Source organism: Malassezia japonica, chromosome 2 (assembly GCF_029542785.1).
Source record: "Malassezia japonica chromosome 2, complete sequence".
In the NCBI taxonomy this organism is placed as follows: Eukaryota; Fungi; Basidiomycota; class Malasseziomycetes; order Malasseziales; family Malasseziaceae; genus Malassezia; species Malassezia japonica.
This window is the reverse complement of record NC_083371.1, coordinates 476568-489053: the sequence shown is the minus strand read 5'-3', so window position 1 is coordinate 489053 and position 12486 is coordinate 476568. Positions and strand designations below refer to the sequence as shown.

General features: G+C 61.0%; 7 protein-coding genes across 7 annotated transcripts; 3 read left to right on the top strand and 4 right to left on the bottom strand.

Moving 5' to 3' along the window:
- Window positions 1-61: 61 nt before the first annotated feature.
- Window positions 62-2503, bottom strand: YND1 (apyrase; the record flags this gene model as incomplete). The annotated part of the gene is made up of 1 exon (XM_060265350.1): window positions 62-2503. The coding sequence occupies one exon, from the start codon at window positions 2501-2503 to the stop codon at window positions 62-64; it is 2442 nt and encodes an 813-aa protein (XP_060121333.1).
- Window positions 2504-2935: 432 nt separating this feature from the next.
- Window positions 2936-3669, top strand: ras1 (the record flags this gene model as incomplete). The annotated part of the gene is made up of 4 exons (XM_060265349.1): window positions 2936-3071; window positions 3110-3191; window positions 3215-3408; window positions 3434-3669. The coding sequence occupies 4 exons, from the start codon at window positions 2936-2938 to the stop codon at window positions 3667-3669; spliced, it is 648 nt and encodes a 215-aa protein (XP_060121332.1).
- Window positions 3670-4148: 479 nt separating this feature from the next.
- On the bottom strand, window positions 4149-4874 carry MJAP1_001387 (uncharacterized protein; the record flags this gene model as incomplete). The annotated part of the gene is made up of 1 exon (XM_060265348.1): window positions 4149-4874. One exon carries the CDS (start codon window positions 4872-4874, stop codon window positions 4149-4151), a length of 726 nt encoding a protein of 241 aa, XP_060121331.1.
- A 565-nt stretch (window positions 4875-5439) lies between these two features.
- On the top strand, window positions 5440-6776 carry PEX10 (peroxisome biogenesis factor 10; the record flags this gene model as incomplete). The annotated part of the gene is made up of 2 exons (XM_060265347.1): window positions 5440-5769; window positions 5793-6776. 2 exons carry the CDS (start codon window positions 5440-5442, stop codon window positions 6774-6776), a joined length of 1314 nt encoding a protein of 437 aa, XP_060121330.1.
- Window positions 6777-6859: 83 nt separating this feature from the next.
- KAR2 (ATPase with role in protein import into the ER) lies at window positions 6860-8878 on the bottom strand (the record flags this gene model as incomplete). Its single annotated transcript, XM_060265346.1, has 1 exon — window positions 6860-8878. The coding sequence occupies one exon, from the start codon at window positions 8876-8878 to the stop codon at window positions 6860-6862; it is 2019 nt and encodes a 672-aa protein (XP_060121329.1).
- Window positions 8879-9079: 201 nt separating this feature from the next.
- MJAP1_001384 (uncharacterized protein) lies at window positions 9080-9835 on the top strand (the record flags this gene model as incomplete). The annotated part of the gene is made up of 5 exons (XM_060265345.1): window positions 9080-9163; window positions 9187-9342; window positions 9365-9412; window positions 9435-9788; window positions 9815-9835. The coding sequence occupies 5 exons, from the start codon at window positions 9080-9082 to the stop codon at window positions 9833-9835; spliced, it is 663 nt and encodes a 220-aa protein (XP_060121328.1).
- Window positions 9836-12415, bottom strand: MJAP1_001383 (uncharacterized protein; the record flags this gene model as incomplete). Its single annotated transcript, XM_060265344.1, has 4 exons — window positions 9836-9949; window positions 9972-10135; window positions 10158-10413; window positions 10436-12415. The coding sequence occupies 4 exons, from the start codon at window positions 12413-12415 to the stop codon at window positions 9836-9838; spliced, it is 2514 nt and encodes an 837-aa protein (XP_060121327.1).
- Between the last annotated feature and the right edge of the window lie 71 nt (window positions 12416-12486).

Below are 12486 nucleotides of genomic sequence, written 5' to 3'. Positions count from 1 at the left end.
GACGCAGCGGGGAACGTGCGCATAGACCTACTAGGTTCATAACATGTTTTAATATACATTGCTACGGCGCAAACGAATCGCCGGCGGGCGAGCGGGGGACGGTCTCGGTAGGCGAGCGCATGCGTGCGTCCAGCGGTGAGCGTACGCGCGAGTCGGGCGGCGCCAGCCAGCTGGGGGAGGGCGCAGCGGCACTGCTGTTGGACGTCCGCCGTGTGTCCAGTGTCATGGGCGAGGGGCCGCGCGAAGGAGGGCGCGAACTATACAGGATGCCGCTGGCCACAGCCGCATTGCGCGTGCGCGCGGGAGGCGTACTTGCACTGCGTTCGGGGTGGGGGGATGCCACACGCGACGCGCGCCCGTGGGGAGACACGGGCCGAGATAGGGGGGCGACGGGGGTCATGGGCGACGTCGGTGAGCGCGAGCCGCTCATTAAAGCAGTGGCCCACGGCGCGGGGACGCGGGGGTACCCGTCGCGCGAAAGCTGCTCGTACTGCACGTCTCGCAGGCGGTGCGGCACGATGCGCACCGCCGACGGCCGCCGACTCCCGCTCGGCTCGTCGGCGCGCAGCGACGTGGGCAGGACGTCGCGAGCGACGACGCGCTGCAGCTGGCGCGAGGCGTACGTCGCTGTGCCGTGGACGACCTTGGACCAGATGCCTTTGCGGTGCGACTTGCGGCGCGTGTGCCGGCGGGGAGGGCGCGACGGCCCATCACTCGCTTCCGGCGTGTCGCTCCACGCGTCATCGTCGTGGATGACGACGGCGTGCGTCGCGTCGTCCATCTTGTCGTTCCACGCCTCGCTGCGGCGGCTCCCATCGCTCGTCGGCAGCGGCGTCCACGCGCCGCTGCGGCGGCGTACGAAAAAACGATAGCCAAGTACAGCTAGGCCAAGGCACGTAGCCAGGAACAGGATGCTTGCGAGCCAGGGGGTATCGGAGAGCTGCGTCGTGGGTCGCAGCGACATGGCCGCTTCAAACGCACCACGCTCGGGCTCTTGCATCGTGAGGCCGCACGACGCACACGGCGCCGCGGGAATGTCGGTACTCGCTTCGAGGATCGCCTTGCCAAGCGCCCAGCTCACGCCGAGACCACGCACATCATTCACGCTCTGGAACAGGTTCTTGTCGTTGGCTTTCTCGGGGACATCTTGAGCATGATCGGTGGCATTGAGGCGCGCATTTGCGTCGCCCAGACGGGGCAGGCGCAGGCCTTCGTGCAAAACGGTAACGACCCACGCCGCCTTGAAACACTGCATCTGCAGGCGCGAGAGCGTAACCTGATCCTTGTAGTGCTTCTGCGAAAGCTTGGCCTCGAGCACGGGCCACTCTTCCGCGCAAAAGTCCTGTGCGGCTTTCTGGTAGGTCGTGTAGTCATAGGTGCCGCCCAGGTTAAAGACGTCGTGCGAGCTGTACCAGTACTCGGACACGCCAATAAACTGGTTGCTCTTAAAGTCGATAGCGGGAACATGCACGCCGTGGAAGAGACAGGGAGGGTGCGAGCACTCTGCGTCGCGGTCCAGCAGCGGCTGCTGCAGCGCAAGGCACTCGGAAAACGAGCCGGTTCCTATCACCGCGGCTCCGTCCGACACCAGGCGCAGGTTCTTGGGCAGGCAGGGGTCGGGGAGCGGTGTACTCGCCTCGTGCCCGGCTGCAAGGGCGTCAAGGTAGCGTGTGCGCGCCGCATTCGTGCCGAATCCCAAAAAGGTCGTCACAAACACCTGGTGCTTGACAACCGACGAGTCCAGCCGCCGGAAATTGACGTCAAAGAGGTCGTTCTGCTGTGGCGAGGACGCCTGCTCCGTGCCGTTGGTCGGCGTCGCAAGCGCCTCTTGGGACGGCTCAAAAGCGATTTGCGTGCTGGCCCCGCCCATGTCGAGGAAGCCATACGTCGTGCTGCCCACCTTGGACGCAATATCGCCGGCAGGCACCTCGGCGCTCGATGTCGAGAACCCGTCCATGAGGTAGTTGATCGCAATCCAGCCAAACAAGCCTTCTTCCTCGCCAGAGATCACTCGTACTTGGCCGCCACACACACTGTCAGAGTCCACGGTGTTTGCATCGTTCTCGTCAGGGACCGAAAAAGGGAGTGTGCGCAAAACACGGCATGTTTCTTGCAAGATCGCTTTCCGCCGGGCGACAGGGACCATGCGCATACCGGCAGTCGCAAGGACGTGGATCGGCGTACGTGACCATGCATCAGGGGGCACCACGGCCTGGACGTGCGAAAAGAGGTCCTCCAGGTACGCTTGCAGGTCGTGTGTGTGACCTGCGAACGACGAGAGACCAGGCTCAACTTTCACCTGCCACTCTCGGTCCGAATTCTCCCACGTCCCCTTCTCGACCGTCGGCAGAATGTCCAAAGGGAGGTTTTTCTCAGTACGCACGCTGCGCTCCCACTCCACATCGCGCCACGAATAGACCATGAGGCGCGAACCGGAGGAGCCGGCGTCGACCACCACTGCATAATTACGGTGTGCGTGCCATTCTGCTTCCTCGGCGCTCATCTCCGTCTGTACCAGAGGAGATACAATGGGCGAGCGCCGCTCTAGCATCGCCCCATCACTGTGAGCCATGACCTGGCGTGAGCCATGCGACATTCTCCACACAGCTCGGCGTGACGTAGTGCTCAACAAACTTTCGCGGACGAGTCCGTTGCAGGGCTCACGCATCGGGACACTGTCCAATGACGTGCTTAGTTTAAACTTTGTCGAAAGGTCACGTGGGAACTCCACTTCGCCGAGGATCCACTCTTGACGAGACCTTTGATAGCCGGGGCGGAGTCGCGCTGGCTAGGTTGCGCTCGTGGAACGTTGGCTGAGTATCTGGATATACATTAAAGACTCAGCAACTACTTGGAAATTGTAGGTACCGCGCAGATCCAAAACTGACCACAGAGTGCCAAACTATGTCAAAGGTAGGCTCGTCCTTCCGACCGGATGCTCACACGACAGGCCCAGATTCTGCGCGAATACAAGCTCGTCGTCGGTGGTGGGGGTGGCGTAGGAAAATCCGCTCTCACCATCCAGTTCATTCAGAACCATTTCGTGGACGAGTACGACCCGACCATCGAAGGTAGGTTGGGCGTATCGGAACAAACGCTAACGCACCAGATTCGTACCGCAAGCAATGCGTGATCGATGACGAGGTCGCTCTGCTCGATGTGTTGGACACGGCGGGCCAGGAAGAGTACAGGTAGGTGGTCTCGACTCACGCAGCGCGATGCGCGAACAATATATGCGGACCGGAGAAGGATTCTTGCTGGTGTACAGCATTACGAGCCGCAGCTCATTCGAAGAAATCAGCACCTTTTACCAGCAGGTCCTGCGCGTCAAGGACAAGGACTACTTCCCGGTCGTCATGGTCGCGAACAAGTGCGACTTGGAGGGCGAGCGCCAGGTCAGCACGGCAGGTACGTTGGCACAACTAACAGACAGAGGGCTATGAAGTCGCCAAGCACTTTGGCTGCCCTTTCGTCGAGACTTCGGCCAAGCAGCGCGTCAACGTGGACGAGGCATTCAACGATCTGGTCCGCGAAATCCGCCGCTACAACAAGGAGCAGGTGTTTGGCCGTCCCAGTGCCAACAGTGCTTTAACGAACGGCGGTGCGTCCGCATCTATGAACAAGGCGGAGGATGGCATCTCCAAAGGTTGTAAATGTGTCGTTATGTAATGGCACCGGCAGATGGCATTGCTGAATACCCTCGCCTAACGCGATAGCAGCATCTCGTCGAACCCATTCGCCTGGTGGATCATTGCCTATACGGTTTCCTCACATGCGCTCCAACATCACTTGTAGATGGTGGCCTACCATTTGCTAGCGTAATACTATATAAACAGGTCATCCCACTCGCTGCGTATATGGCGCAAGGCCTGTGCGCACACCGGATGCATGGGGCAATCACGTGAGAGACAAACACCGCCACGTAGAGACGGGACCGAAAGGCACCAACGCAACACTTCGGTTGCGGCGCGCTAGCCTGACGCAAGGAACATGCCACAATCAGGGCCTGAATAGAGAGGGTTTCAATCTAATTAGATTATGAACAATTGGATTGATTGTTTCTCAGAAGTGGGACTGTGATTCTTATAGCGATTGTTAGGAACAAAATATAGCAGCTCTATTCAAATCACAACAATTAAATGCAGCGTTTAGATGAGAGCAGCGACGGCAACACCGACGACACCAGCAACAACAGCGGGGAGACCGCTGAAAGTAGCGGCACCGTTGCCAGCCGACGACGAAGAGCCGCCCGAGCCACCAGCGGCCGACGACGAGCCACCCGAGCCACCAGCGGCCGACGACGAGTCATCACCACCCGACGAGGAGGTGGGCTGCGAAGACTCGGAGCTCGAGGCGCCACCGGCACCGCCAGCACCGCCCGACGACGAGCCACTCGACTTGGAGCTGGAGCTCTTGTCAGAGCTCGAGCTCTTCGAGCTCGAACCGCCCGAGCTCGACGAGCCGCCCGAGCCGCCCGACGACGAGCCGCCCGAGCCACCGCCACCGCCACCGGCGGCGCCACCCGAGCCGTTCATGCACGAGTCGCTGCCCTTAGTGACCGACACAGGGCTCGAGTCAGCCTTGGCACCGGTGCTGTCGGTGATGTCGATGGTGAACTTCTGGCCAGACTCGAGGTTCACCTTCCAGGTGATCGAGGTGTCGGAGGTCTGCGAGGTCAGACCAACGTCCATGGGCTGCGAAGGGTCACCAGCCTTGGTGATCTTGGGGTAGTAAGGGGCCTGGCCACCGTGCCAGGTGATCTTGAGGGGCTGGCACTGGGTGGCCGAGGCGGGAGTGTCCACCTGGAACTGGCCCTGGGCGGTAACAACGGCAGCGGCAACAGCGGCAACAGCAGCAAAGGTCTTAGCGAACATCTTCAGTGGAAGTGGGTGGGAGAGAAGGGATGGCGGTGACCGAGCGCGCTTTTGAGTCTTGGGCGGCCCGCGCCCCTGGGCCGCAGCGGCCGCGTAGACGTCGAAACGCACAGGCGAAATGTCCGTGTTGATTCCAATCGAACCAACAAACCAGCATTCCGCAGCCTGATCATTGACGTGGCGTCATCCGAAATCATATATTAATTGTTTATTGGCTAACTTTGGTAAATATAAACCTATAATTGGATGACAACGTACTCGGTCATGCACAATGATACATAGTACGTGCAGTTATCGTGCACGGCCTTGTTCCTTTACGTTCCCCCTGACCAGTGGTAATGTGGCAGTGCAGGCATGGACATAACGCACGGGCGAATATGCCGGGTGGCGTTTGTTACCGCCGCGAGCCGCCCGAAACCTCGTGTTTGTTGGACGTTGCACGCGTAATTCCGCAAATTCCACCCGGTCCGCGGAACGCGAGTCGCTTGGCACCACGCCCGACCCCAGCCCTTCGCATAGCACGTGATTCAGAATGTGGAGTCAGGGACCGGTCGTGACCGCTACGATGAGCGCAGCGCCAGTGCGGGGTGCTGAGTCGTCGGCCCGTCATGCGACGCCTGCGCGCCTCACGTACCCACGAGCAGCACAGTCAGAAATTGTTCGTGCGCATCAAAAGGATGTGTACTACCGGGACCTCTTCTCCTCGCAGCTCAAAGAGGTCGCGAGTGAATTCCTTGGCGCACGCCGCAGTCATGTCTATGCCGAATCCTTGTCGCTCGTCGCCAGTGTCGCTTACTTTGGCCTGAGCACGCTAGGCGGTGCTCAGTCGCTTGGTGAGGAATATGTCAACGCAATGATGCGTGACCGGCCGACGGGAAAGATTGTGAATGCCAAGGTAGGTCGCTCCTGCTCACCCAGCGCCGTGCAATTTTTATCGCATTGTACATCGTCGCGCCGTACCTACTGACCAAGATGTACGGCATGATCCGTATGTCGCTTGTGCGCAAGGACCAAGAAATTGCACAGCGCCGGCAACGCGAATTAGTGCGTGCGCAAATGGCCGCACGCGACGAGAAGTCAACCAATACCCCTCCCAGTGTCGGCAAGAAACTGCAGCGCCGGTGGGAAGCGACGATCCAGTGGCTTGCCCTCGTCCTCCCTGGATCGCACGTCCTCGCTGCATCAAACGGCCTTCTCGCCTATGCATCGGCGGCACAGTTAGCCGTCTTTTACCTCTTTGGGCGGTACTATACGGTGGCGCATCGCCTCGCCAAGGTCGACTATGTTTATGCGAGTGCCAAGCGCCCCAACTCGCGTCCTCAGTCGTATGAGGTGCTCGGTGTGCTGCTCGGTACTCAACTTCTCGTGAAGCTGGGAATGACGGTATACTCTGCCTACCAAACCTACCAAGAAAAAGCGGTTGGCGCCTCGCACGACACGGGCGACGTGCTCGGCACGCACGACCCAGCCGTGCGTCCTTCTCGATCCGTGGTGCTGGATGATACCTACTATTCCCATGCCGACCACGCGATGACGAAGCGCACCGAAACGAGCACGGATCCGACCATTCCCCTCGAGTACCCCGACCCCGAGGCGCCCGCCACGGCCGAGCGCCTTGGTCTTGCTCAAGGCGCGCAGGCCGCGGATCGCCAGACGTTCGAGGCGGCGGTCACCGAGAGTCGTGCCAAGACGACGCAGCTCGAGGCGATTGCGGACGAGGTGCTGCGGTGCACGCTGTGTATGGACCGGCGCACGCCTGAAGTGGGCAACAGTGCCGTGACCGAGTGTGGCCACGTCTTTTGCTGGGACTGTATTACGGGCTGGATCAAGGAGAAGCCCGAGTGCCCCCTGTGCCGTCAGTCGGTGCAATGCAACCGGCTTGTGCCCATCTACAATTTGTAGCGAAGTTAAAAAGATACCAATCCACGCCCGGATGGGCACCAAAGTATTTGGTAGTATGGGATACAAATGCTATCCGACGATAATTAGAGCTCGTCGTGGTAGTTGAGCGGCTCGTCGCCACCCGCACCCGCACCCGCGGAGCCTTCCTGGTACACCTTGGCGGTGATCGGGGTGACAGCCGTCTGGAGCTCGGACATCTGCTCCTCAATGTCCTGCGCCTCGGCGTTCTCGGCGTTCTCCTCGAGCCACTTTTCAGCATCCTTGAGGTGCTGCTGGAGGGTGTCCTTGTCCTCCTTCTCGAGCTTACCGCCGAGACCCTCCTTGTCGGTGATCTGCGAGCGGAGCGTGGAGATGAAGTTCTGGTAGTTGTTGAGCGCCTCGACGCGGCGGCGAACAGCCTCGTCCTGCTCGGCGTACTCCTCAGCCTCCTGGACCATGCGGTCGATCTCCTCCTTGCTCAGGCGGCCCTTGTCGTTGGTGATCGTGATCGACTCGCTGCGGCCAGTACCCTTGTCCGCGGCCGAGACCTTCATGATACCGTTGGCATCGATCTCGAAAGTGACCTCGATCTGGGGCACACCACGGGGCGCCGGGGGGATGTTGGTCAGCTCAAACTTGCCGAGAAGGTTGTTGTCGCGGGTCATGGAGCGCTCACCCTCAAAGACCTGGATCAGCACGGTGGGCTGGTTGTCAGCGGCCGTGCTAAAGATCTGGCTCTTCTTGGTCGGCACCACCGTGTTGCGGGGAATGAGCTTGGTCATCACACCACCGGTGGTCTCGATACCGAGGGTCAGGGGGTTGACGTCGATCAGGACGACACCACCGAGCGACTCGTCACCCGAGAGAACACCACCCTGGACGGCGGCACCCCAGGCAACGGCCTCGTCGGGGTTGATACCCTTCGAGGGCTCCTTGCCGTTGAAGAAGTCCTTGAGCATCTGCTGCACCTTGGGGATACGAGTCGAACCACCAACGAGCACAACATCGTCGACCTCGTCCTTCTTGATACCAGCGTCCTTGAGCACCTGCTCGACCGGCTTGAGGGTGCGGCGGAACAGGTCAGCGTTGAGCTCCTCAAACTTGGCACGCGTGAGCGTCTCCGAGAGGTCCTTGCCGTCGAAGAAGCTCTCAATCTCGATCTTGGTGCTCATCTGGCTCGAGAGCGTGCGCTTGGCGCGCTCCACCTCGCGCTTGAGCTTACCAACGCTGCGCTTGTTGCTCGAGGCATCCAGCTCGGTCTTCTTCTTGAACTGCTTGAGGAGGTACTCCGAGACACGGTTGTCAAAGTCCTCACCACCCAGGTGCGTGTCACCGGCAGTGGCCAGGACCTCAAACACACCCGAGTCGATCGAAAGGAGCGACACATCAAAGGTACCACCACCCAGGTCGTACACAATGATCTGCGACTCACCGTCCTTCTTGTCAAGACCGTAGGCGATGGCAGCGGCCGTGGGCTCGTTCACGATACGGAGCACGTCCAGGCCGGCAATCGTACCCGCGTCCTTGGTCGCGGTACGCTGCGCGTCGTTGAAGTAGGCAGGAACAGTAACCACGGCGTGAGTGACCTTGTGGCCCAGGTACGCCTCGGCAGTGTCCTTCATCTTTTGCAGGATCATGGCCGAGACCTCCTCGGGGGTGAAGACCTTCTTGTCGCCGTTCACCTCAACCTGGATCGCGGGCTTGCCCTTCTTCTCGACGAGCTTGAAGGGGAAGTGCTTGATGTCCTTCTTGACATCCGCCTCACCCCACTTGCGGCCAATCAGACGCTTGGCGTCAAAGATGGTGTTCTCGGGGTTCTGGGCAGCCTGGTTCTTGGCGGCATCACCAATCAGACGCTCGCCATCCTTGGTGAAGGCAACGTACGAGGGGGTGATACGGTTACCCTGGTCGTTCGCAATAATCTCAACACGACCCTGGCGCTGCACACCCACACACGAGTAGGTCGTACCCAAGTCGATACCAATCACAGTTCCATACTCACTGCGCTTGTCCTGCGCAGCCACTCCCGTGCCACCATAGGGGGCAGAGAACAGCGCGATAGACAGGAGCGACAGGAGCGCAAACACCACACTCAGCAGTGTCGGCTTCACTTGCAGAAGCATTTTCGCGATCGTGGGTGATGGTTCGGGCGGGTGTCCAGCTGGCGCTTATATGTTCCACGCGCGTGTCGCCCAGTGTGTGCTTCCACGTTGGCATCAGGCCGTGCATGGCTTACGTAACAAGCTTCCACGGTGTTCTGTCCACGTGGAGGTGGTTAGTCAGTTCGGTGTTGCGTCGCGCACGGCGCACATCTCCGACACGCGATGGCTTCGCGGCTGCTGGACCAGTCGCTCGCGGACGTGCGCCGCCAGCGGCAGTCGTCGGGCGCGCGCACGGCGCCGAAAGAGGTAGGTAGAGCGTCTGACGACAGCGTGCCGCGAGCGATCAAGACACATGGAAGCACGACAAGTTTGAGGGCCGACGTGCACGTCCATCGCGCAACGCGCCGCACGGCGAGCAGGATGTGATCGCGACGCGCGTCGCCATCGAGGGGCTGCATTACGAGGTCTCGGAAGCAGAGCTCAAGGTACGTGGATGCGCTTACGCAGGACCTCTTTTCCCAGATCGGACCGATCGCCCAAGGACCCACCATCACGGTAGGTCGCGCTTCTTATACAGTTTGACGCATCCGGCCGCTCGACGGGGAATGCATCCGTGTGGTACGCGTCAGAGGCGGATGCACAGACGGCCGTCGTCGAGTTTGACGGCGCCAAGGCAAAGGGAGAGCCGATCCAGGTCAAGGTCCTCGGCACGAGCCGCATCGCCCGCGGCGGACGCGCTGCGCGGGGACGGGGTGCGCGCACGCCTTCGCTCATGGACCGCATGCAAGGTGCGCCGGCAAGCCGTGGCCACGCGCGCCCGGAAAAGCGCCGTGGGGCGCAACGCAAAGAGCGCCGGAGCCCTGCTTCGGCTGCAAGCCTCGACGCAGAGCTCGACGCGTTTATGAACGCGCCGCCCGAGACCGACAATGGGGTATGTTCTACTGGTATAACCGATAGGAAGCCGCGATGGAGGATTAATTACATCTCGTCCAACTCCATCAATGCGTCGCGATCGCGCCGTTTTTTCAGCGTGCCGTACTCGCGCGAAACATTGGTCGAGTTCATCCAGCCTTCCGGGACGAAGTCGGCAATCTTTATGAGTAGAAACACGTACCCGTTTGTACAGCGCCTTGCGCGCATTGATCTCGCTGTAGGTGTCCGGCGAGTTTTCCAGCTTGAGCTTTTCGTTGCGGATTTCGCTCATCGCATTTTCGACCGTGACAATGGTAAAGAGCTCGTCGCGCATCTCGTCGTTCCAGCGGAAACGCTTGGCGTGGTCTGTGTGAGTAACGACACGTACCGTCCGTGCTGATGTCCACATCGCCCTCGCCGTCGTTCTCCTTCTCGTCCGGCTGGTCGTCATCGGGAGGGGACTCGGGCACCTTGTCCGCCGCCGCGTCCTTCTCGCCTTCGGTATGCTCGGCAGAGGCGGCGTACTCGGCCTCTTGCCGCGGAAAGTCGTCCTGGATCAGCTTGTAGAGGATATCAAGATGCTCTTCTTGCAGCTCGCGATAGTACTCCATGTGCTTGGGGAAAAACTCGCGTTTCGTCAATTTCTGGGTTAGGCAAGCGACGTACCATCATGGTGAATCGGTTGTACGGAAAGATGGATGGAAGGTAGTTAAAGAAGTTCTCGTTGTACTCGTCCAGCTCCACGGCCAGCTTTGCGGTGTCGATCAGCGGCGGCTTCAGCTCGGGGGGAAACTTGGTCTTTACCGCGAAGCTCGCACGCTGGACCAGGGTCTTGAGGTGGTCAAACATGGTCTGCAGCTGGGGATGCACGGGATGCGTGGGGTATTTGTTCTTTTTCTTTTCTGCCTTGTCGCGACCCGACGCGGGAGGCGAGGGCTCCGCAGCAGGCTTGGGTTCAGGCGCAGGGCGTGGCGGCGCAGGCGATGGCTCAGGCTCAGACGGCGTGCCGTCGGCGGGCGGCGTCGGCGCCGTCTCGCTCTCGCCCTTGTCCGTCCGTGGACCGTGTCCCTTTTTGGAGGCGGCGCGCTTCGCCAGGAGTTTGTTTGTCTGGCGCGCGTAGCCCGCCCAGCCCTCGCGTGCGCCGAGGCTGCCGATACTCGAGCGAAAGGCGGACTCGGAACGCGATGACGGGCGCGTCATCTTGGCACGCGCCAGCTCGACGGGGCCCAGCGCGACGTAGAAGCCATCCGAGCGCGTCTTGACAATATGCGTCGGCTCGTCCATGCCCAGCTCGGAGTCGTCGACAAAGGGGTCCTTGGTATCGTACGAGCCGACGTCGTACTCATCCGCACGGCGCTTGCGCGGATTTCCGCTCGTGTTTTGCGAGGGGTACTTTTGCAGGAGCTTGGCAAGGCCGCCGAGATCCTCGAGTTCTTGCTCGGAAAGGCCCACGGGCTGGTAGCTCGCATGCGACGACTCGCCCTCAAGATACGTCGCACTGTACCACGCCGCCCACTTGGGATGCTTGGACTGCATGCGGCTCACCGACAGCTTGGGGACGGGGATAATGTAGTCGCTCTTGCTCGAGCCGCCGGGGTGCACCTCGACCTCGAGGCGGATCGTCGGGCGAGGAGGTGGGCCGGAGTAGACCGACTCGGGCTCGTCCTCCTCGGGGCTGGGACTCCGCGGCCGCTTGCGCGAAGCACTGCCGGTGTCGTCCTCCCCCGAGTCGGAGCTGTCTTCGTCCATCGCCTCGGCACTCTTGTCGGCTGCCTCCGCACCGTCCTCCTCCGTCTCGGTGGGGTTCTCGGTGTCGCTCTCTCCGGAGCGGTCCGTATCGGATGCGGAGCCTTTGTCGGCCTCCGAGTCGGTCGGTGCAGGCGACGCTTCGGTGCGTTCCACGGGCGTGCCGAGCGGCTGGGTCAGAAGCGCGACGCGGCGCGACTTTGGACGTGTCGGCTCCGTAGGTTTGGACTTTGGTGCGTCTGGCTTGGTGTCTGGCTTTAGTGCGCTCGACTTTGGAGCGTCAGATTTGGAGGTATCGTCCTTAGGTGGGTCCTCCTTGGACAGATCCCCGTTTGCCGCGTCCTCTTTCGGGGCATCTTCTTTCGGGGCATCCTCCTTTGGCGCGTCGTCGGGTTTGGAAGCGGGTTCCTTGTCCGTAGTGGGCGCAGCGCTAGAGGCGTCCTGTGCCGGCTCTTGCGGCGCGTCTTGCTCGTCGTGCATAGGCTCGCCTTGTGCTGGCGTACTCGATGCGCTTTGCGGCTCACTCTCTGTCGCGGCCCGTGTTTTTTCCGTAGGCCCTTTGGTAGCCCCTTCGGTAGGTGCCTCGGCAGAAGCAGCCTCGGATTCCGTGCCAGGCACGCTCTGGGACATCGCCTCCTTTACTGCCTCGGACTCGGGCTCTGAACGATCCTCCTCGTTCACAGGCGCAGGCTGTTCGGCTTCAGGTGCACCCGAGTGCGCCTGAAGCTCTCTCGGCGCCGCGTCTGTGTTTGGATCGGGCATGGTAGGTGCGTCGACACGCGTCTCGACCTCTGCCGCGCTCGTGTCCTTGGTATCCGTAGTCCGTGTCGCATTCTCAAGTACACTAGGTACATTCGTGGCGTACGCCACAGGCTCATCGCCTGCGTGCGCTCCGTCCATCCTGGCAATTCGCGGTGGACGAATTTATTCGGCGCCGATCGCGGGGCGCGTTGAATGCCACGAGCCCTGAA